The following is a 25,935-nucleotide window of genomic DNA, read 5'->3' as shown; positions in this document are numbered from 1 at the left end:
TATTGTTATACATTAAACATTGTTTTATTTCCATCATAAAGGAGGTCGATATGTTAAGATCTGGGACATGTTAAGGGGAGGTCAGTTGCTAGTGTCCCTGAGAAATCATCATAAAACTGTTACCAGTCTGTGCCTAAGCAGCTCAGGACATAGGCTGCTGTCTGGTTCATTGGATAGGTGAGCTTTGTTACAGTTCTCTTTTATCTGTTATTTGCAGTTGGCGTTCTTTTGCATGTTGAACATTTTTGTCTTGATGAAGTGTTTATATGTATTTTTATTTAAGCTTCTGATGTTTATGTGAACTGCGCCCAAAACGTAGCATTGGAACTTTACTTGGCAAGGAGTGCATGATTACAATTGTGAGCTTGAAGCTCACATGCTTGAAGCACCATGCTTGTATCATGGGTAGCACTACAGCCTACTGCCTCATAAATTTATAATAAGTGTGTGTGTGTGTATATATATGTGTGTGTGTATATATATATATATATATATATATATATATATATATATATATATATATATATATATATATATATATATATATATATATATATATATATATGAAAAGCAATCCCAGCCTGTCAGTGGATGACAGGAAACATCAGGGTGCAGACCTCATTACGCCACAGCAAACAGTCAAAGCGAAGCTCACAAAGGATCCAACTCGAGTGAGTAGCAGGAATAAACGTTTATTAGAAAAGCGTCTCGTTTATTATATATAGCGTCTCGTTGTTCGAGTATTCTCTGCCCCACTCGATAAGAGTTGCGTCGTCTTGTGTGGACTCCTCGAACCTAGTCCAAATAAATACGGCAAAGAATGACGACGGCGTGTGCGGTTTAAAGTCCTTTTATTACGCCGCTGCCAAACGCGTTTCGACTGCGGCGTAATAAAAGGACTTTAAACCGCACACGCCGTCGTCATTCTTTGCCGTGTGTGTGTGTGTGTGTGTGTATGTATATATATATATATATATATATATATATATATGTGTATATATATATATATATATATATGTATATATATATATATATACATTTCCCTGAAAAAGCCATAGGTTTCAGCCACGTTATATTTAGGAATTAGCATTAAAAAAACCTTAGAAATGCACTAAAAAACAATAGGTTTCGCATATGTTATAGTTAGCTGGACATTTCACTCATACAGAACCATTGAAATTCAAACGTTATAGTTAGTTCAGCTAACTAACTCGCGCGCCCGCAATGCACTGCTGATGACGTCACATATTACATCACTCATGACATGGTCAGTGACATCACTCATGACATCATTCATGACATCTCAAATGACATCAAATTTGACATTTGGCCTAGGGGGTCAGGGTGTTTCTACCCTGTCCCCTTTTTTGCGTTATACACGTTTGTTTTTCTGCTTTCTTGTGCCTCAGTCTACTGAGGTACAAGATGGCTGCCAACACTTTCTGGTTTGGAGTGTTGACAGGCAGTTGCCAGCCAATTAGCATGCAGCTCGTGCTCTGGATGGTCTGCGTACGTACGCGGACAGTACCCGTACGGTCCGCACCTATAGATATACTTATGATTTTATTTATGATTTTCTCAGGAACTACTGAACGGATTCACACCATTTAACAAAAAGCATGATCTGCGAACCAAACTCTACCTTTTTGCCAAATTTGATGTAATTCCGTTCAGCCTGTAGCCCTGGCTAAAGGTCCTATGGAAAATTGCATGGGGAAAACACGTTTTGGGACCCCCCTTTTTTCTCGGCCCCTGCTTCATGAATCACCCCCAAACTTTCAGGGAAGGAGCGGAGCGGAGCAGGCCATTTTCTAGGAGAAATTCGCGAAGATTCGTCCACCGGCGCCAAAGTTATTCCAAATAGAATGTTGCTGATTTCCTATGGAAACTAGATCCTAACTATAACTACCTACTGGCGACCGTCCGTAGGTAATACACATATATATGTGTGTGTATTTTATAAATCTATGAGGCAGTAGGCTGTAGTTATACCGATGGTTCAAGCATAGTGCTTCAATTAAAAGATGGAATTTTCTTAAATTGAACAATCAACATGTCAGTGTCACAGTACCTTTATTTTGACAGAGCCAATGGAATCATTGTGAGACTGTTCCTGTGATGTATACCCATCTGTTAAAGCTCCACTATTACAGGTTTCATACACAAAAAAAGATTCACTCAAGATTTGTAAATAACTTGTCAAAGGCCCAAGAGTCAGTTGTTACACCACAACCTAGAAGGCAAGGCAGAGTTCAGTATGTAGGTGCAAGTGGTAGTGCAAGAATTCAATCAGTCCCGAGAACGAATCATACTCTCCTTAGCTTATCCCTATCATTGGACCTCCTTAAAACAACTTTGGAAGAGTCAGAGTTCCAAGGATGCGAAGAAATTCTTTGAAGTGACATTGAAAAAGAAGTTGAAATATTCACCACAAGCAAAGGTGACGACGAACGTAGTAGTTTGCAGATTTTCTCTGCCGGAGAGCCAGGAACACAGGTGGTGAGCAGAACCCAAGCATAGGACCACAGGCGAAAAGCAGAGCTCAAGTAGATGCTTCCTTTCATCAACAGGGAGGAAAGTCCAGCTCGTGCCCTGGGAGTGGCTTTTATCAGATGCTGGATCCTCAAATCCTGCTGTATGTCCTCCAATATTGCAGTAGATTATTAAATACCGCGTGTAAGATATTGGGTTACTAGTTGGGGGTCAGTATCCACCTCAAGTAATAATCAAACTCCTTGTAATGGTGAACTACTACATTTACTAACTAAACCGAAGCTTAACCCAGTGGTAGCTATAGCACATAGCAGACAGGCTTAACTTGGTGTCAAAATGTAAAGTATTTATGTAGTACTAAATTAGTAATAAACTAGAAATGCAAACAATAAAAAAAACAAAATGAAGTAGACAAAACAGTAATGTAGGAAGCTGGCTCTGTATATACTATACCAAAGTAAAGTATAGCGTGCACAGGATCCAGTGGGTCCCCAGAGATATAGCAGAGGCTAAAGTAGATAATACCTTTCTCTCTTTTGTGGTAGTGTGGTTGGGCACTTAGGCATATCAGAGGGTAGTGTTAAGCATTTGTTGTACACACTCAGGCAAGAAATTATGTCACGCACTCAAAGATTAAATCCAGACAAATGGTTGGTATAAAAGGTTTTTACTTCATTTTTGTTACTAGAACCAATATATACTTAGTAGCAGCTTAGTGATACTTTCAAAACAATAATACTTTTCAAAATAAGGTGTGTACTGGTTTTGAATAAGGATATAAGCTACTTTGCAGTATAGGAAACACTTAGTAAACTTTTTTGAATACGTGGAATTAATTCAGATTACTTTCTGGAATACTTGGTAAGTGCTTTTCGTTACTTTTCAGTTTGTTTTTACAGTGAAAGCTTAAACTGGTACTGCAATACTTTAGGGGAGGCAATGTAATACTTTTGCATGAATTGATACACTTTGGTTCTGCAAGGTAAGAAACAGTGACACTTTTGCAGAAAAAAACATTCAATGCCCTCCTATGGAGGAAAAAGCAGTGTTAAGTTTGAAGGTAAGTAAACGGTTTTGGTTATTGAGGTTTGGAAGGGAGAATCCAGGTTCTCCAAGGTGTAGGTAGGCACTCTAGGTGCACCACCAGCGGCACCAAGGCGGGCTGGTGCACACGGGTGCCAAGGTTATCCAATGGGGCTAGGGAGCACCTTGGTTGGTGGCTGCTCATGGGCAGGCCACTCGGTTTTGGGACACAAACTCTTCTTGTTAAGGTGAGGGTGAAGGATGGGGTCCCAATTTACAACCAAGACTACACCACCAGCGGCACAAGGGGGGCTTGGGCGCAAGGTGCTTAAACGTGTCTGGAGCTCAATGCAATCCTATGGAGGTTGTCGTCTTCGGATTTTGGCTGCAGGCTTGGTCCAGGTTATCCTCCGGTAGGATCCAACAACTGGGCAGGTAAGTAGGTATGTCCATCAATGTCAGGACACTTTGGGATCTGGTCACCATGACACAGAGTCAGAGACTGCAGGGGTGCCTTTTGACATCTGGAATACGCTAACCCGTCCGGTCGCAGTGGATGGGGGATTGGGTGTTGAGACTGCAGGCGTCGTCACTGGGGCTTGGAGTGGTCACCCCTCAACGGATTCTCGCTCAGGGTCGCTGTAGAACTTCCTCTGGGGGGGGTGGGCCACCTGGACTGTTGCAGGTTTTGTGAAAGGAGCAGGCAGGCAGGTAGGGCTGGGACCAAAGCAGTTGTCTCTGTGTTCTCCGTCTGTAGCATCGTCTTCTCTGCCAATCATCTTCGGTTGTCAGGAACTCCCTTCAGGGTTCCGGCTGCCCCGTAAAATACTGTATTTAGGGGGCGTTTTAGGGGTTTCGAGGTAGTAGCCAATGGGCTGCTGACCGTAGGGTGAATATGCCCTTGGTGTGCTCCCCCCACATGTGGTAGTGAGCACATTGCGAAACAAGAGGATGATGTACGGAGCGTTTGAGCAAATCAAACACTCACCCCCAGTCAACTGATCTGGGTTTAATCCATCACCATTCTTTAGCTCACTCAGCCACCCCAGTTCAGACATGGCCATATGCAAATCAGTCTGACCCTGTGCCTCATGGGAATAGTCCAGCCCGTACTGCCAAGCCATGTCTTCCCTGGACCGGAAACACGCATCCTGGGATCGGTTTCGGATTCATAATCCTCATCAGCCAGGCTATCTTGAATCCAGTGGCCAAGTGAGCAAGGGACTCACGTCTGAGCATAACCTGCCAACTTAGGGCGAACAAAGCGAAACAAAAGGGGATGATGGACGGAGCGTTTGAGCAAATCAAACACTCACCCCCAGTCAACTGATCTGGATTTAATCCATCACCATTCTTTAGCTCACTCAGCCACCCCAGTTCAGACATGGCCATATGCAAATCAGTCTGACCCTGTGCCTCATGGGAACAGTCCAGCCCGAACTGCCAAGCCATGTCTTCCCTGGACTGGAAACAAGCATCCTGGGACCGGTTTCAGATTCATAATACTCATCAGCCAGGCTATCTTGAATCCAGTGGTGAGCACATTCCATAACTTTCATTGGGGGATGCTGCACATCAGCAAGAGTGCGGGCACTAAGGAGTGGGCTTCACCTAATCTCCCCCACCTGAAGGTTCGAGTTGGCAGAGGTGGGCACATCTCCTGGGCTTGCTAAAGCTTCCCTCGTATCTTCCAGCTGAAAAGGCTGTGAGACAGGAAGGGGTCCTACTCCTGATAGCAGGAGATGTCAGAGTCGCGTTGGAAATGCAGCAATTTATTTGAGGCTCCCTTGCCACAGATGGCTCTTCCTGAGCTGGGCGAGGTGTGAACACCTCTGCCAGGGAAAGGCTTTGTTTCTGGGCCCTGGGAGCGAAGGCTCTCAACCCAGGAATCCAGAAACCTGTCTCGTGGTGGTAGGCTGGTGTTCACCAGTCAGGAACCCACCAGTGGTTGGTTTGGTGCAGGGGCCCCCTCTAGTAGGGACCTCTGAGTACATGAAATAATAAATCTGACACTGGAATCCGTGCAGGTTTATTATTGTGAGATGTTTGATACCAAACATCCCAGGATTTAGTAAAGCCATTACTGTGCTAGGAAACTCGTAAGGACCAGTTTCTAGATCATATGCTTTATTTGGCACCTACAATATATAAGAATGGCCCTAGATATTATACAGACCTGTCTTCTCATGCAGACAGGTCCTCACGTGAGGGTTACGGCACCCTGCCTTAAGGGGGACCTACCTAGGCCTCATGCAGTGCTGGGCAGGCATGTCACACAGGGATGTGTGGCAAGTGTCTTTGGACACATACAACCTGAGCGCACAGCTAATGAATTTCTCAAAAAAGATTATTTTTATTCAAATTGAAACAATACTCTCTCTTCCTATCAAACTTTTATATTTGATTTAACATTACATCATATTTAAAAAAATCTGTATGTTAATTTTTAGACAACACATTTCATATTCTGTGTTTGTTTTACAATGACTGATCATAATCCAATACAGACCTATTTAACAAAAAGAAATTGCATATTTAGTCACAAATCTGTTGCCCAATGCATTTAGGGAGCAGTCCCTTCTTCAGGGGACACAGTTGGACACACAAACTTGATGGGGGGAGGAGACAAATCACAAATTCATATTTAGTAATGCTATGCCATATTTTCTTGGTTATTTAACTAGACAGTTAAGTTTATAAAAGGAAACGTGGTGCTTTAAGTGACGAGCACTCCTATGATTTGATTCAAACCGTTAGTGCTTGAACTGAGAACCATACATGAAACAGCATGCATTTCATGTAGAGAGTGAACAGTGACTAGAAAAATACCCTGTTGCAAACCATGCATATCCAATATTTGTCGTACTGAATCATAGAGTGACGAAGAAATAGTTCTGATCTCCACCTTAGTCGAACCCTAGGACAAAGGATTTGTACTCACAACAATAGTTTGAATTTGACATGGAAGTTTTCGTCTTTGAACTCAAACATAATAAAAGACTCCCTCTGGTAATTCTTTTCTGTGAAAGTCAAGAACATCTGTAAATAAAACGAACACGCACTGCTGTGATTTCTACTCAATTAAGCCATTACTAGTTCTCCCTGTACATACCAGGGAATTTGTAATATATGGTGCTCGAAATCGTATGCAGCTAGTTGCAACTGAAGGATGCTTTCTGGCTGAAAAACATGAATTAAACACCCCTTTTAAGCATGGCAGCTGTTTTCAGCCTGAATATTACTCTGCACATAGTCTGACTCTATACATCAATATCCACTTACCACAACTCCGCTAGTCCTGTATGTTCTCCTTCCACGCCACAACTAAAATCCAAGCGCTTACACTATCTCTTTTCAAATGACTGATGGTGTCTTCAGCAATAGAAACGAAAACAAGACTAGCGTCCTCATGCTATTCTGTGTAAAACGCGGTTGCCATAATAGCCTGGTAAGTATGACTAAAATCCACAGATTTAAAATGTCTTGAAAAGGTTTAGTGCTACCCAAAAAAGAAAGTAAGAAAAATGCTAAGAACACGGAATCTCAGTCTATCCGAAAATGACAAGGAAATACGCTCATCATCCTTCAGTATGTGACTAAACGACACAAAAGAAAATAAATACCCAAAAGATAAACAGCCAAGTGTATTCTCATTTTTTGATAGGTGAACAGAAAGTGTGTTCGAGGCATGTGTGCTGTAGATACACATGCTTTGCATACTCCTGCCATCTAGTGTTGGGCCCAGATGTTTGCAAGTAGATTTTCTTCGAATAAGTGTTTCCTAGTCACAAGGCAAGGTGACTCCTCCTTTCGGTGATAGTGCACATGGGCATCAACTCCATTTTTAGATTGTTTTTTTCCGCCATCAGGTACAGACGTGTATTGCTGTGCTCCAGTTCGAAATCATTCTTTGGGTTTCCCTCAGTGCACAATCCACTCTACCCTCGATGGTATTGTTTCGTACGTGTTTCCCACTTCTCCGCGTCTCGATTCTGTCAACGAAATCTCCAATTTCGATTGGAAAGTTTTGTGGGTGGCCTTTGGTCGCGTCGGTCCAGCTCTTCGTCGGTGGAACAGATTCCTTTCAAATTTTGTCCTCTGTGCCTTGCCAAGTACCCGCGCACCGACTTGCATCAGATGTGTAACTTGTGCTTGTCTCCAGAGCACAAAGAACACTGCGACGTTTGCAAAACTTTTCGGTCGAAGAAAACTCTCAGCAATCGTCTGGCTTGACGTCAGGAGATGCAGCGCCAACAAGTCGACGATACACCGGATATCTTTGTTGAAGACTCCAAGCAAGTTGACCTCGAGCCCTCAGTGGCTGAGGCGGAACAGCCTTTCTCCAATTTGAACTCTGGTTCAGAGTTGGAAATAGACATCGACGATGTGCCGTATGGACGGATGACGTGAGTACAGAAGACCCCTTGCCCCGTACACCCACTCCTAAAAAAAAATCGAAGGCTTTGGCCCCACCTCTACCTTCTGGCCAATGTCGGCACTGAGATGTCGTCAGGCCTTCTGGCTCGGGCCGATCTGGCCAAAATCCACCTCTAAGCTGAAGCCTTCCGGTACCAAACACAAAGTTGGTCCAGAGCCAAAACCCTCCACGCCGAAAAAGAAACAGCCTTCGGAGTCGAAATTTTCTGTGCCGAAAGGTCATTCTATCTTAGGCCTGAAACTGTCGATGCAGAAAACCAAAGAGGTTGTTTTAGCACCTTCGGATCCGAAAATAGACATTGTACCATCTAAATCAGATCCCAAACAAAAGAAATTGTACATTAATCCTGATACAAAACATATTCATGCGAAGACGCCTTCTCAGCACAAGCTTCCTGTAAAGATGGGCTTGCACAAGCTTGCTCGAAGTGAAGAATCAGCTTGCTCCAAAACAGCTGGCTTCGCCCCTAAACAGCTGGCTCAGGGTCCCAAGAATTTCGCCAGTTGTAAAGGTGGGTTCCACAGCTTGTAGAAGAGCTTCCTTTGGCAAAGCATGTAAATAAGTCAAACGGGCCCAGAGGATTGCCACCAACTGAAAGATCAGATGTTCCAATCCCCTGTGCTCTTCCATTCCAATACAGAATTACATCTAGTAGTGGTTCATAACAATACTAACGTTCCATACCATAAATAACAATAAAAGAGGACATTATAAGATGCAAATAAGAAATATCCAGAACACCACCCTTCCATATGACAGCGGTCATTAAAAAAATCACTTTGAAGTAGAACGTTTTGGAACCATCCCCTTTCATCCACCACTGCAATCTCCTCCACCCTCCTCTCCACTTTCAGATCCTTTGCACATCACATCTCGCGACTCTCCACTATCTCGCCATGTGGGAGACGATATTGGTGAGGGAGACACACTTACCAGGGGATCCATGGATGGGTTATACAATTCAACCTACATTGGATAATGATCCAGGCCTTTACCTTGCCAAGCCATCTCCACCTGATGACAATGTATCCTATCAAGAACTTATTGCCAGGGCTGCACAATACCATGGCGTGGTACTCCACAAAGAATCCTTAGAAGAGGATTTTATTATTTGAGACACTAGGATCCACACACCCGTCCAGCCAAACACTCCCTAAGCTCAAAGGAATGATGAGCCACGCAGATGAGACTTTTTTAAAGACCCTCTATGTGCATGAAGCCTGACTCCTAGAGTAGACAACAAATACAAACCTTGCCCAACAGATCCAGTATTTATTAAAAGCCATTTACTACTTGACTCCTTGGTAGTATCCAATGCTCATAAGAAAGCTAATTCCCAAACCTTGGGGGACACTCCTCCCCCAGATAAGGAATCAAAACTCATTGATGCTTCTGCCAAACGCAGAGCTGCTCAAGCTGCCAATTACTGGTGTATTGCCAACACGCATGGCCTTCTAGCCAGATACGACAGGGAGCACTGGGACGAAATGGAGCAATTGCTACAATACCTCCCAGATGAGCATAAAGCTAAAGCCCAAGACTTGGTCCAAGAAGGGAAATTCATTTCCAACTCTTCCATAAGGTGAGCTCTAAATGCTGCTGACACTGAAGCTAGAGAGGTCAACAGTAGTGTCCTACTCAGAAGGCAGGCTTGGTTAAGGATCTCCGGTTTTAAGCCTGAAGTCCAACATCTTATTTTAAATACACCTTTTGACAAATAACATCTTTTTGGCCATGAGGTAGATCAAGCGCATGAAAAAGGACACTAAGGTAGCAAAATCCATGGGAGCGCTTCAGTCCCAATCAAACAGCAGCTCTTTTTGGTGCTCCTTTTACCGGGGAGGGTCCAAGTCAACACCCTCAGACCAAAACACTTCCTCAATTAAGGTTACAACCAATCCTCTTCCTAAAGAGGCTTTTTTAGAGGAGGATATATGGGAAACCACTCTAAAGGCAGGGGTAAGGCACCACACTTGTAACTCCCCTTCCCTTAATAAGCAGCAACTTCCCCAGGCTTACCTCTGACTATACCACACCTGTCAGAGGAAGACTTCAACAGTTTCACCCCATTTGGCAACAACCGACAAATGTGTGATCAGAATTATCCAACATGGTTACTGCCTGGAGCTTACCACTAATCTTCCAAACATTCTGCCTCAATCTCACAAATTGTCTCCAGACCACCTGCGGTTGATCGTGAGAGTGCAATCTCTCTTATTACAAGGAGCTGTAGAACCAGTTCCACTACAGTACCAATGTTCAGCGGTTTACTCTCTCTATTTTCTAATTCCCAAAAAGGACTGCTCCTTAAGACCTATTCTGGATCTCAGAGAGTTAAACCAATATATACTGTTAGAGCACTTTCACATGGTAACCCTACAACAGGTACTTCCACTTTTACGGAAGGGAGATTTTATGTCTACTCTAAATGGAAAAGACACATATTTTCTTGTTGCAATTCATCCAGCTCATTGCAAATACCTCAGATCTGTGATAGCAGGCAAACATTACCAATTCAAAGTACTCCCGTTATGAGTATTTACCAAATGCCAAGCAGTATTCTCAGCTCATCTCAGTCAGTTTGTGGCTGTAGTCTTCTCTGCTGGTGCAACGCAGTAGTGTCTGGCTCTTCTTAGGTCATCAAGAATCTGAGTTCACGGTCTGGGGTGCAACCTAAATACAAGATTAAGGGGTGATACAGGAGAGTAACGGGTAGGGACCAATGGGTTTCTTACCTTTGGTATCTACACCCACTATTATGCTTGCCTCCTGTGGTTGGGGGGCATAGCCCCAGCCCTGATTGAATAACTCTCACCATCATCAAGATATTGGGCACTGACAATGACCTTCACTAAGCCTCCATCACCTGAAGTGGGTGAGGGGGAGAGGGTTGGCGAAGGGGGACACACTTCCTATTTCTCACTAACTTTTCCCACCGGTTCTCCTGCCAAAAGTGGGTGTTTGAACCAGGGGCTGCCATCTGCTGCTAGCACAGAGGCTAGGGTCACATTACAAAGGCGGCAAGGCCTTTGAAGCTTCCCTCTCCAGAAGTTTGACACCTCCATCCAGGATGTGCTTTGTTTCTGGCCTCTGAGAGCAGGGGCTCTCGACCCAAGGGCCCAGAAACATGTCTGTTGGAGGCAGGTTGCCTAAAGCCGGTCCGGGACCACACCAGGGTTGGTAGGTTTTCAGGGGGCACCTCTGAGGTGCTCTCTGAGTATATGGTTTAATACATCCAACACTGGTATCAGTGTGGGTTTATTACAAGGAGTTGTTTGGTACCAACTACTCCTGGATACAGTGAATCCATCATGGGGCTGGGGAAATTGGTGTGTTGAGTTTCCAGCCCATGTACTCTCTATGGCTTCCCTGGCACTTACAATATTAAAAATAGACTTAATATTGTAGGAGCATATCTGCTCATGCTGATGTGCCACACCTGAGATATAGTGCACCTTGCCTTAGGGCTTGTAAGGGCGGCTAGAGGGGTGACTTACCTATAGTTTAGGCAGTGCCGCTTGGCATGGCACCTGGGCATGCAGGCTGCAGTGGCAGTTAGTATGGCCCTGGGGGGTCCAGTCCCAATGCTCTAGGTAACAAGGGTACCATTTACTGGGGACTTACAGGGGGGCCTGAAGTTGCCAATTGTGTTACAGCTTTAGGGAAAGAACACTGGTACTGAGAACCTGGACAGCAGGGTCCTTGTACAGTTCAGCCAAAGTTGCATCAAAAGCCATGCATAACGTGGGGGAGGTTGGGGGCGCTAGGACTCCAACAGAACCCCCCTTTCCCACACCATATGTCTGTTCTTATTTTGTGCATTCAAAAAAACCTGAAACGCCTCCTTTGTTAGAGACACTCATGGTGAGAATAGCTTCAGCCTATGACGCAATGATCTCTTTCAATCATGTGACATTCACTAATGAAACTCATTCTCCACAACATACACCTCCTCAGGATGTTGATGATGAGTATAGCATGGGAAAGGGAGAGACCCAGATAACACATTTCCCTACCCAACAGGTTCACCAGACTGGGAGTATCCAAACCCACAGGATGTACCAGATATTCCTGACCCACATATATATCCATCTAAACCTTCTCCTCCAGAAGACAACCGAAACACATCCGAACCCAATGGCGGAAAAAAACAATCTGGGGATGGAGGCGATGCCCATGCGCACTGTAGTCCAGGGGAGGAGCCACCTATCTCGTGATACTTCGAAGACTCTTCCAGGACAACAATGTGCAATCATCCGGACCCAACACTAGGCGGCGATCTATGCACAGATATGAATGTCAGCAGCCCTACATGCCAAGAACAGATGCATACTGGTAAGTAGCATTTGCATTTTGGACACTTAATTAATAGGGCTGCCATCTATCACAATGTCACCATGCATTCAGATGAGGCAGAGGAAGATTTTTTACTAGACACTTTTGATACATGGGCTGCTGCACAGCTCACCATATTCTAAATCACCCCACTTATTAAACATGCACCAGAAGTGTTTAAAGATTCTGTAAGAGCTAGAATCATTAACCCAAGGATAGAGAAAAAGTACAGAGCAGCTCCTGGGGATCCTGCCTACATTAAAGGACAGCTACTGTGAGAAAGTACCATCTTTCTTGCCTTGGTATGCCCCCACTTTTTAGGGCTCGCAAGGGAAAAGCCCTTTTACTATGGTTTCAAAAATGGACCTTTACATTCCACACGCTCGTGCGTGCATTTTTTGTTTTCCGCTCTGACATTGGCGTTTTCGTGTGTCTTTGTTTGAAAGGGAGCATACCATAGGTCAGAGGCGGGTGCATAGCTCTGCCCCAGGCCTATTGGTGTCTGTTACGCGCATTTCTAGCATGTGCTCTAAATTATCGCGGCCGTGTGTGTGCGCGATAATTTAAAGCACATGCTAGAAATGCGCGCGTACCACTGGCGGCTTTTGTTTTCGTTTTGAACGTCGCTGCTGCTTGTTTTTATTCCACCCAGTTCTGTGCTGGTAAAGTATTCTGTGCTCAGACGACTATTTTATGATTTACATCACCGCCGGGAATCTCCTGTGTACCGAAGGGGGTTCGAATCCAGTGAGAATATGACTATTATCTTGAAATAAAGTGGACAGGTGTTAGGGTTGGCATCTTTTTGTAACAAAAATACCTGCCCATTTATACATACATTGGTGTTCAGGACGGTCCGATACCGATATTGTAAAAGCAGTTTGTGTACAATTCTGCTCCACATCGTGATTGATCAATGGGGAGGGACTAGCAAGCTACACACCAATCACAGCACAGGCATGGTGAGAATAGCTTCAGCCTATGACGCAATGATCTCTTTCAATCACGTGACATTCACTAATGAAGCTGCTTCGACCATTTTGGTGACTGGATAAGGGCGTCTATTTCCCTTAACTCAATAAATTAAAACTCAATCAAATAGTAGCGAAAAACTAGTTATTCGTTATAACAAAAACGCACATATCGATGTTGTTCGTCCTCTTAAAAAGGCGCAGCAGTCTTAGTCCGCGTGAAGATTGGGCAGTCCTGATCAGCTTACGGTTGCAGGAACAGGTACGACAAGGAGAAGCCCATCGCTTTCCACAAGTAAGAAAACATTCTTGCTTTCGCGCTTTGACCGTGGTACTTTCATGCGTGTAAACCCGTTACAGAGAGGGGTAGCAAGATTCGGCAGAGTCAAGATATTGCCAGACATGATTCAGAGTTGAGCAAAGGGTGATGCCTCTCGCGAATGCTTAGAAGGGAAAGGGTGCGGGTATAGCATAGAGACGAATACATTTATTTATTTAAGTGTTTGCCAACTCGCCCTAAGAGCTTGGCACTGTCTTCTGTTTCTTTTTAAGGGTCGAACCTGCGTGAGCAGTATGCGCTAGCTCTTTGTAGTCTCCTAATTAGCCAGCTTGTGCTTTGGGGTAATTTCCTGTTTGTGGAGCATGCACCAAACTCAGATTTATTGACCTTAATTAGTGGCCCGCTGTTGGTCGCGCTGTAATTCAGGCACTCCTTTAATTCTCCGTTTTACTTTAATCCCCCCCAACCCACCCATCATAACACCTTTCCCATAACTTTTAGGCTTGTTACATGGAAAAAAAAGTTATAAAAAGAAACACTGGGCTAGTGGTGCATTATAACGTCTACGATCGATATGTCGCCTAAGAGTTCCCTCAATATATCCAATTTCGTTTTACACTGCGATTGCTCACAGTTACAACATATATAGATATCCAACTTCATTCGACATTATATTGGCATAAGTAACATATTGTTCCTAAAGCTCACAATAGTGGTATGCCCATAAGAATTATAATTTGCGATCAACTGTGCTATAGAATGTCTATTTCCCGTTTGTAGCCAACTAAGGCTCGTTTCCATCTGCCATGTCATGTTGTATCAGTCATAATACGCATCTGTTATCTGCACGCATGTGGCATGGTATATGTCATGTTCCGCATCTAGTGCCAGCCTTTGCCACATCATGTTGCATCATGTGCTATAGTGCCAGCCTTTGTTAATATGTCATCCATCTGCCGTGGCTATGCTAATTGCATCTTCATCTCCCGTGGCTATGGTATGACGTCATCTGTCACTCATAATGTCATAATCCATCATCTAAAAATTCTTTTCCATCAGCAATGTCATCTTGCATCAGTCAGTCATAATGCGCATCTGTCATCTGCACTCATGTGTCATGTTAAATGTCATGTTCATTATCGGTTTTTGTGATGTTTGAAGCTGATTTTGATTTGTTTATTTCTGTGTTTCCAGTATACGTTGTCATGTTCTAGAACTGAGTTTCTAACACACTTTGCAATTCAGTCAGGTGGGGGCTTGTTAAAGCTCTGTCAAATGGAGAGTATCGACATCCTAGTGCATGGCAGAGGTGCATTGTGGGAGCACTGTCGAGGTCTCAGTTCTGTAAAGCAGAGTTGTAGAGCTACTGGAAATCAGGGAAGATGTGCACTCTAAAGGACTGTAATTGTTCAAATACTGTTGTAAGAAAACATAGAAAGCATCAAACTCTTACTCATTAGCACACACTGTATAGCCACAGGCTCTTCAGACATAGTTTCAGACATGATTCAGAAAAGGGGGTGGTGGTGAACAGAGTGTCTGAATTAAGCAGACCACTCTTACCCAGTCCAAAGATCAGGGCTTGATCCATAACCGTTATTTAGCTCACTGCACCATCCCAGCTCAGAACCTGGCTATATGCAAATTAGTCTGTCCCTGGCCCAGTGCATCATGGGAACAGGGCAGACAGAACTACCAAGCCAATTCTTCACCGGAAAGGAGACCAGCTTCCGGGGACCGGTTTCTGGCATTTCAGCCGTCGTCGGCCCGGCTTGCTTGAATCCTGATGGTGCAGTGAGCAAGGGACTCATGTCTGAGTATACCCTGCCACACCTATAGTGGCCAAAAACGATTCAGAAAAGGGGGTTGTGATGAACAGAGTGTCTGAATTAAGCAGACCACTCTTACCCAGTCCAAAGATCAGGGCTTGATCCATCACCGTTATTTAGCTCACTGCACCATCCCAGCTCAGAACCTGGCTATATGCAAATTAGTCTGTCCCTGGCCCAGTGAATCATGGGAACAGTACAGACCAAACTACCAAGCCAATTCTTCACCGGAAAGGAGACAAGCTTCCGGGGACCGGTTTCTCTGGCTTGGTAGTTTGGTTTGCCCTGTTCCCATCATGCACTGGGACAGGAACAGACTAATTTGCATATAGCCAGGTTCTGAACTGGGATGGTGGAGTGAGCTAAAAAACGGTGTTGGATCTAGCCCTGATCTCTTGACTGGGTAAGAGTATTCTGCTTAATTCAGAAACTCTGTCCATCACCACCCCTTGTTGTTAAATATTTTGTCCACCCTAAGCGTGGAAGGGTATACTCAGATGTGAGTCCCTTGCTCATTGCACCATCAGGATTCAAGCAAGCCGGGCCGACGACGGCTGAAATGCCAGAAACTGGTTCCCGGAAGCTTGTTTCCTTCCCAGTGTAAGAATTGGCTTGGTAGTTTGGTTTGCCCTGTTCCCATCATGCACTGGGACAAGAACAGACAATTTGCATATAGCCAGGTTTTGAACTGGGATGGTGCAGTGAGCTAAAAAACGGTGTTGGATCTAACCCTGATCTCTTGACTGGGTAAGAGTATTCTGCTTAATTCAGAAACTCTGTCCATCACCCCCCCTTGTTGTTAAATAGTTTCAGACATAGCTTACATGATAACACACCACAATCACTATTCAAGACAGAAACTTGGCCCACATCTACATACACAAAGATCCTTGCAACCCTTACCCCTGTAGCACATAGCATAGACTACAAACACTAAATAAAAGGGGAAATCAAACTCATCTAAAAGTCCACCTGGCAGTGCACACCTAACATCTTGCATCAGTCATAATGCACATCTGTCATCTGCACGCATGTGGCATGGTATATGTTATGTTCCGCATCTAGTGCCAGCCTTTGCCACATCATGTCGCATCATGTGCTATAGTGCCAGCCTTTGCTAAAATGTCATCCATCTGCCGTGGCTAAGCTAATTGCATCTTCATCTCCCGTGGCTATTGTATGACATCATCTGTCACGCATAACGTCATAATCCGTCATCTAAAGCTTCTTTTCCATCTGCAATGTCATCTTGTTTTTTCTACTAGTTTATCCCTGCTTTCACCTTTAGTCACTGTAGTTCTGCTCCTCTTTGTTCTCCATTTCTGACTTTGTCTCTCTCTCTGCTCCAAATTGTCTGGGTGAAAAAATGTGTCCTAGTACCAGGGCGTGATAATTTGACACATATGCTGCTGCTCGCAACCGCGAGCACACACACCAGCAGCTCCCGCATTTCGTTTGTATTGTAATGCGTTATTTTAAATATGTTTTTCTTTTTGCTTTTGCAGGCTTTGCGATCTGCGTGTTTTGTTGCTATGTTTCCCAGGTCTTCACAGCACTTTATTCTTTCATAATGGGTTTACTTTCCGAGTTTGGAGAGGAAGGGATAAAGGTTGTGCAGATTGGTGGGTACATGCTGATGAGACGTGGGGGTTGGCGAAAGAAAGAGGGGCATGTTGGTGTGAGAGGCAGGACATACCGATGAGACAGGGAGGTAGCGTGCATTCGAGGGGTGGCGGTCGGGGGCAGTCCAGGCTCCTGTAACCTCTGCTGCCCCTTATCCCTGCATTACCCAAGCCCAGCCTCGCCTCCTCCGCCAGCTTCACGGCCGGTCGCAGCGCTTCACAGCACTTTATTATTTGCCAATGTTTTTACTTACCCGGCACGGCCGGTTGAAGGGCTTCACAGCACTTTATTATTTGCTAATGTTTTTACTTTCTGAGCACAGCTGGTCGCGGGGCTTCACAGCACTTTATTATTTGCTAATGTTTTTAATGTCCGAGCACGGCCGGTCGCAGCGCCTCATGGCACTTTATAGAAATAATGTTTTTACTTTTGGAGCACGGCTGGTCGCGGGGCTTCACAGCACTTTAATCTTCGATAATGTGTTTACTTTCTGAGATTCAGGGTCGGCCGTTTTAGCCGTTAGAAAACAGTTCTAGGGGCCCTGTGCTGCAGGGGCCCGCATTACCTCCCATCCCCGATGACTTCAAGCTGTGGAAATGGAAGTATGGAGATGAGGGGAGAAAGGTCGTGCAGATTGAAGGGTACATGCTGATGAGACTTAGGGGTTGGTTGCCGAAAGAAAGAGGGGCACTTTAAAGCTATGTGCATTGTGCACAAAGCATTCCACCGAACAGGCCCAGCTATCCTGCGCTCTTTGGTTGTACCTTACATTCCATCCAGAACCCTTCGTTCCAGCGTTCTACATCTTGCCACGACAACTAAAGTCAATAAGGCTCGCTGGGGAGGCCGGGCGTTTTCACACTTAGCGGCTAAGATGTGGAACTCGCTCCCGCCGAATATGCGGGAAATTAGCAACCGGATGGTCTTTAGGAAAACATTAAAAACTTACCTGTTCGCCAAAATGTGCTAAACCTTGCTACTCGCTCACCACATTTTTCAGTTCAAGCGCTGCGAGGCCTTAGGGTATGTACGCGCTATATAAATATAATTTTTCATTTCATTTCATTTCATGTTGGTGTGAGAGGCAGCACATACCGATGAGACAGGGAGGTAGCGTGCATTCGAGGGGTGGCGGTCGGCAGCAGTCCAGGCTCCTGTAACCTCTGCTGCTCCTTATCCCTGCATTACCCAAGCCCAGCCTCGCCTCCTCTGCCAGCTTCACGGCCGGCCGGTCGCAGCGCTTCACAGCACTTTATTATATGCTAATGTTTTTACTTTCTGGGCACGGCCGGTCGAAGGGCTTCACAGCACTTTATTATTTGCTAATGTTTTTACTTTCTGGGCACGGCCGGTCGAAGGGCTTCACAGCACTTTATTATTTGATAATGTTTTTACTTACAGGAGTCGAGCGAAATGCTGTGCATGGGCGGCCTGCTGTGCCACTTCTTTTCAATCTCCTAGTACTTGGGCCGGCTCCTCGTGCGTCGCTCCGGGCCCCAGTAGGGTTACCAACTGGCATGGGTGCAAATTCAGGACGGTCAGTGTAAAAATTCAGGACAAAGGGTCAAAATTCAGGACAAAAATTCAGGACAGAAGGTCAAAATTCAGGACAAAAATTTGGGACAAAACATACATTTTACAGACAGATCAGAGGAGGTGGCACAATAGTATATAAGTAAATAGACAACCAAAATAAATACAAGTCAAAATAAGTTTATATAAGGTTGAGCCAATCGTGCACTTCACAGTTTTTCAGTATGCGCGCAGCTTTGCAAATCGACATCGGGCCCTTTCTGCAAACAAGATTTGTGCTAGCAACAATAATATTATTAATAAATAGTATTTTTTTATTCGTATGTTGAAATTTGTCTTTTATATGTACAGTGAAAACGCGGTTAGTCATTTTATTTTTATTTTCTCCAGCATGGCGCCAAGACAAAAGCAGAATGCTTTGCACTAGTCAGATGCAGGAGAAGGCACACCGCATGCTATCACTACAATAGGGCCCATTGTCATTCTAAAGTGCTAATCAGCTGCAGTTTCAGAATGACAATGGGCCAGTCCACAGTCTGCACGAGCCAGCCTCTACAGATTAACATGCATTTGCAATGCAATAGGGCTCACATTAGTAAAGTTAGAGGTATTAGTATTGTAAATAACACATTTTTTATTTATGTTTTGTTTTGAAAATAGCGAAATTAATAACTTTGTCATTTACAATGCCAATATTGTTAACTTTTGCAAACGTGACACATATAGCATTTGTAATGCAATATGTGTTGTATTTACATGACTTAGATGTATTAATATTACAAGTACTCTCCACTAAAGTAAGGCAGTCTTGTGCAAAGTGTTGGTATTTTGTGGATGAACATTCAGCAGGCACGCTGAGAAGTGCTGGTGATGTCCCATTAAACGTAGATTGGGCATATTGTACTAAAAATAATTTTCTTTTAAAGGTTGAGCAAACTTGCTTTGAAGTACTCCTAAAACCACATCACATGTGTATGTGGCACTACTCAAGCCTGGTCTGTGGTGTTGAAAGAGAGAAAGAAAGAAAGGGAAAGAAAGAGAAAGAAAGAGAAAGCAACAGAACGCAGGGGAAAGAAAGTAAAAGTAAGAAAGAGAAAGAGAGAGAAAGAAAAAGAAAGGAGAAAGAAAAAGAAAGGAGAAAGAAAGAGAAAGAAAGAGAGAAAGCAAGAGAACGAAAAAAGAGAGTAAGAAACAAAGAAAGAAAGAAAGAGAGAAAAAGAGAAAGAGAGGAAGGAAGAAAAAAGGAAGGAAGGAAGAAAGAAAGACATTGGTGTGGTAGCTAGTATGTGCTGAGTGATTGAGAACTGAGCTGGTGTCTGGTAAGACAGACACCCACGTGGGCTGCTGGGCCAACTTGTTGTTACAGGCTCAGAGGGACAGCCTCAGCAGACTCCAGGTTTCACTGTGGGCATTTAACTCAGGCTAACGTCATTTCAATTGAAAGGCAGACATTCAGGGAGCAGCTCATCTCCTCGCTCTACAAATTACTAAATGACTCTACCAACAAGTCAAAACTAGTTTTAGCAGTGTGGGACGGGATGGAGACCAGGACTTCGTATTGTTGTCCGTGCACAGGGACACGAGTTGTAGAACCCAGGACAGCAAGCTCTATTGTGGAATCGGAAGGCATTGGCCTTTCGGTACAGGCTCCTCTTAGTGCTTCGCTTTCCACTGGTGATCTGGCCTTTCTTTGTAGTACACCACCCTCTGTGTACTGCCAAATTAAGTCTCGGATGTGGGGCATTCAGGAATTTGAGCCTGAGGCTGCTCTGTGGTGGGGGAGAGGGCGGGGCAGGTGTGAGAAGCACCATCTCTAATAAAAGAGAGAGGGACCCCTAGACCAAAGGGATAGGGTACCACAATAGACACAAGTCAAGAAAGTAAATTCCCTTTGGGCAGATGAACATTAATACCACAGTACTTACAAACAATAACCTCACTAATACAGAGACATGACAAAGAAGCAATGAAAAAATGAAAATTCAAAAACGTGAAAACACTGTAATAGGATCAAAACATTAATACAATTTATTGACATACATCATGTTAATTAAAAATTGGGAAACAAACACAGGACGTAATAATAATAAATGAAAACATTCCAATTAAAAAAGGAGCTGGAGGAAAAGGACTAAATTCAAACACTATTATTATGAATTTTCCTTAGTTATGTAATCCTCATTCACTCCTTGAGCATCGACGCGTTTCGGCGGTGTGAACAAAGTAAGACCGCCTTCATCAGGGTATGAGTATGACTGTTTCCCAATAGTTCTGTAAATCTCGGGGATAAAATATTTAAGTCAGTGCGTCATAAGGGGTATGTATCCTCCTTATCCTCTCATTGGGATATTCGACCAGCGAATTATCCTATAGTTTGCTGAAGCTGAAAAGCGTTCAAAATTCACAATACGTCCAGCGCTATAACTGGAGGTAATATAAAAACATAGTTGTTGCCGTAAAATCCGACTTCCCAAGTACGTCCGAATTACGTCCAGCAATGTGGTTTTAAAAGACGAAGTAAAAAAGAGTGTTAACATGGGACGCGGTACAGTCTGAATAAATGTTCAACTTAGTAGGGACACAGTGTGACTCCTGGTACCCTTCAATATGGGCAACTCAATGTGGGTCTCTGTCCTCTGGCGTTAACTTAGCCGGCGTCCCGCGTCCGTCCTCACGTACGTGTAGGCACCATGACAAACAAAGGATGCAGGAAAAGCAGACTGCAGTAAAAGCAGATGGCCGCGCGTGCACGTTCACGTGCACTCATGCTTCTAGCCAGCAAGCAAAGACTGAGTAGCACTTTTGAGATCCCCTTTAAACAAGGACTGTTACATTTTCCCATATGACTGCAACATTTAGCAATTATTTATTATACCGGTGCTTGCTGCTCGCATTGAGATCACTCCTGAGGGTGGGCAGGGAGGAAAAGGATGTTATGTTATGTTAATTTATTTCTTCTATAGCGCTCGGCTACTCCGAGGAGCATCGCGGCGCTTTGCGTTTCGGTTTGAAACATTTGCAGTTCTGCCTCGGAAACTCAGAAAACAAGGACAGATCACGGGTTACCTGCTTAAATTGTGTGCTATTGGCTGGTATGGGTTAAAGACTTTAACAAAGCCAATAGCTCTCACATCCAGTCGATCACCAGAAGTTTGGAAAAGTCCACGGGCGTGAATTTGCTAAAAGTGCTATTTTAGCCAATTAAGCTAGATGGCGTCAGTCTTTACACATCTGCCAGTTTCATTGGAAACTGAATAAAGAAAGCTGGTGCTGATGTGTAAACATTGTTAACGATGTAGAATCACACTTAAGATGTACTACGAGAGCAGCACCAAGAAGACTGATGGGGGCAAGAAAGTGAAACTTTAGCAAGAGAGAACTAGCACATAACACAACTGTTAACATATTTGCCGATTAATAATCGCATCGGGACCATGCCATGAAAATACGGTCCAGAGATCCAGAAACGGCTGCGGTAGTTACCCCTTCAGACGCAGTACAGAATAAAAACAACTTAGGGGTACAGTGTCCAGAGAGGAAAGGTCAACTTACAAGTTGATAGGAAAGTGTAAATAATCACAGCATGTGACTGAAAGTCAGTCCGGAATGGTTAGCTTTTAGCTGCTAATTCCTGTTGTCTAAGAGATGGTGAGATAGATCAGCTTGAAAGGCCTGCGTTGGAGCCAGTGAAACAAATTGCTTCAGCATGTATATGTCCTGTCTGCAAGTGTAACTGTAAGCAAATGTCAAAAAGATTATTCTCAACCTCTGCAACGAATTGAAAATTGCACACCAAAAACTGTACAAACAAGTGATATTATGACATTAACGAGACCATCGCCTTTTGTTTACACCCATAACAAACACTGCTGCAGCTCTGGCGATTATAGAGCCGTCCTAGCTTATCCCAGTCCAGCCAGGATACAGAGCATTCAAGCCTTAGTTTTTTTTTTTCTTTTTTCAAAAACCTTTATTCTCTTGCAGGATATATATGTAACACACCCAAACACACCATATTATTGTGACGCATCAAGTGATGTAAATATTTTATCTCAAGAACAGTCCATATAATCTCAGCATCCAATGATTTTCCAAAGCCCAAAAAGATCTTCTCAAAAGAATATCCACACAAATCTTCTTGAGTTGAGATCTGGTGTTTTATTTCCAAAGTTCATATGAGGAAAGACAGCAGCCGACGCGCGTTTCGCCCACAGGGCTTTTTCAAGGCTATTTAGTCACTCTTCTTACGGGTAATGTTATAGTCCCCCAACATATATTGAAGAAAAATGACGCTTGTGGTGAGGATGTATAAAAATTGTATTTCTGCTCATTCATATGGTAATTGTGGCCCCAACAGTTTTCAAGCCTGTCCTCTTCCAAAGTCACCACACGAAGTGATTATTCTAATCCATTTTATGAGTCGTATTTGTACTTGAATCTTGATACATCCAAGGTTACACTCCTTCTAACTTTCGGTGTGAGTTCCGACGAGCCGAGTGGTGTTTTGTATCTCTTGCAGGATGTTTTACACAGCTTGCAGCCTACAACCCTTGGGCCGGCAGCAGATTTTCAGGGAACATGCCCGTATAGACCAGGTACTTCTTACACAGCCAATTAGCCGACATCGTTCAATTATGATGTAATGCAAGGACCTCCAAGTTTATCAACAGTTCCAAGGTATTATACTCGTCTCGCGCTCCCTGCAAACGTGCGTTCACATATCAACTAGCAATCATCACGCCAAGCCCAGCAGGTCGCAGGCCAAACACAGCTTCTATATGAAAACTTAATTCTTAAGTCCTACCCCAACAACCCCCCCACCCGCAACACGCCAGCAGTTCGCCCACCCGACTAAAGTTCCCGGAAATATATAATCAAGCCACCCATCCTTATGCTTATTATGGGGAAGCTAGCACCCCGCCCGGGTTCTAGACTTCTACCTCATTCTTACAGTGCCGCTCAAATCACCCCCGATCAGTTACCCTGTCATTATAGCTAGATAGAGCTGTGCTCCCCGTCCCTGCACTCCCTGCAGACTAATAACATCTCCTTCCTGATTCCTACTTTACTCCATGCACTCCCCACTCCCAGCAAGGGTCCCCACTAATCGTGTTCCGTTTGCTCCACTGGTGCGTCGGGCATATCAATGTCCTCGCCACGTTCTGTCTCCTCCTCCTCTTCGCTTGCACGGACATATGTCTGGTACAGACCCCAGAAATTCTTGGGGCGACTCTTAGGCGGAAGTAATTCACTGTATGTTTCTGATTGAGTACAACAATACAACATGTCTCTAGCCCATCTCCTCTTTGTAGGCAACGGACCCCTCATCCAGCAAATAGCTACAACCCGCCTGGCTATTAGCAAAGCCATATCTGCCAGACGTCGCAGTGCCACCGGTAGTGTCTTCACATTCAAGCCTTAGTTACAAGGTTTCAAAACCAACACTCTGTCCCAGCCAGAGTGTTCATGCAACTAATAGGCATGATGGCATCTTGCATTTTATTGTACCATATGCAAGACTGCAAATGCGCCCATTGCAGGAATGTCTATGCACATCAGTGGAATCGTGTACAAGGACAACTAACAGACCTGGTGTTGGTGGACAGCTGCACACATCGCTCTCTGCAGTGGTGGAACACCAAAAACTTGTCCAAAGGGTGGCCGTTCCTCGAGCCAGTTCCACAGATAGGACTGACAACAGACGCATCCCTGATAGGATGGGGAGCACATCTGCTCCACCACACAACTCAGGGAAGATGGACCGCTCAACAAAAGGTGCTTCACATCAATCACCTAGAGTTGCTGGCAATTTTCCTAGCACTGAAGTCCTTCCAAGTGCAAATAGAGAACAAAGCTGTCTTAATCCGGACGGACAACATGACAGCCATGTACTACATACAAAAACAAAGAGGCACACATTCCCTGCAGCTGTCTCACCTTGCACAAAACATTTGGAGATGGGCCATTCCACAAAAGATATATCTGCTTGCAGAACACCTTCCAGGAGTTCACAATCAGATAGCCGATCTGCTAAGTCGACAGACACAACAGATTCACGAATGGGAACTACATCTGCAAGTTCTTCAACCATTGTTTCACAAGTGGGGTCATCCAGACATAGACCTGTTTGCCACGCATGAAAACGCAAAATGCCCAACCTTCGCCGCCAGGTTTCCACTCCCGTTGTCCAAGGACAATGCCATATGGATGAACTGGTCAGGCAGATTTGCGTACGCTTTTCCACCAATCCCACTAAGACCACTAGTGGTACGCAAGCTCAAGCAACAGTCTCTCAAACTGATCCTGGTAGCTCCCACATGGGCATGGCAACCGTGGTTCCCCACACTGCTAGAACTCGCTCTAGTTCCACACCAAAAACTGTCTCTGACACGATCCATGCTAACGCAGAACCATGAAGACATTAGGCATCCAGATCCAAGTCAACTGAATCTGGCTCTTGAAGTCTTAGAGTTTGGTTACCTTAACCTGCCACCAGACTGTATGAATATCATTAAAGAAGCCAGAAGACCTACTGCTAGAGCTTGCTAAGCTGCTAAATGGAAAAGATTTGCCATTTACTGCACTAATATTCAAATTGATCCTTTAGATGCTTCCATCCAAAATATTATCTGTTACCTTCTCCATTTACAGAGATTTAGTCTGGCATATTCATCTATACGTTTACATCTTGCAGCCATTGCGGCATAGCTACAAAACATACACCATATGTCGTTGTTTAGAGTACCAGCAATAAAAGCTTTTATGGAAGGATTAAAAATAATTATTCCTCCTAGGTTACCACCCTCTTCAGTGTGGAACCTAAACATTGTTCTTACCAGGCTCATGGGACCCCCCTTTTGAACCTTTACACAAATGGGAACTGCAATTTCTCTCATGGAAAGCAGCTATCCACATTGCTATTACCTCTCTTAGAAGAGTTAGGGAGATTCAAGCTTTCACTATACAAGAACCATTCTTACAATTACACCGTAACAAAGTGGTTCTAAGGACTAATCCTGAATTCCTTCCTAAAGTAATTACTCCTTTTCATCTAAACCAATCTGTAGAGTTACCAGTGTTTTTTCAAAACCCAGACTCTGTAGCAGAGAGAGCTCTACACACACTAGATGTCAAAATAGCTCTTCTCTATTACATCAATAGGACCAAATCCTTTTGCAAAACAAAGCAACTATTTGTAGCTTTCTCTCCACCTCATAAAGGCAACCCCATTTCTAAATCAGGAATTGCAAGGTGGATTGTAAAATGTATACAGATATGCTATCCCAAGGCAAAACGCACATTAACAGTTCCTCCTAGAGCGCACTCCACACACAAACTAGGAGCCTCCATGGCTTTCTTAGGGAACATTACCCTAGAAGACACCTACAAGGCAGCAACATGGTCTACAAC

At 44.2% G+C, this 25,935-nt stretch overlaps 1 protein-coding gene across 3 annotated transcripts in view; it reads left to right on the top strand.

Moving 5' to 3' along the window:
- The window catches only part of UTP15 (UTP15 small subunit processome component), a 226,069-nt gene that overhangs the window by 92,506 nt on the left and 107,628 nt on the right, over nucleotides 1–25,935 (top strand). For all 3 annotated transcript variants that reach the window (XM_086960791.1, XM_086960792.1, XM_086960790.1), the window contains exon 7: nucleotides 42–177. In XM_086960791.1, coding sequence (XP_086816917.1) covers nucleotides 42–177 — 136 coding nt within the window. The remainder of the gene's footprint in view (nucleotides 1–41; nucleotides 178–25,935) is intronic.

The sequence above is a fragment of the Lissotriton vulgaris genome, chromosome 3_1 (assembly GCF_964263255.1).
Source record: "Lissotriton vulgaris chromosome 3_1, aLisVul1.2, whole genome shotgun sequence".
NCBI classification, from domain to species: Eukaryota; Metazoa; Chordata; class Amphibia; order Caudata; family Salamandridae; genus Lissotriton; species Lissotriton vulgaris.
The sequence above is the reverse complement of the archived record's forward strand: the minus strand, read 5'-3'. Positions and strand labels throughout refer to the sequence as shown.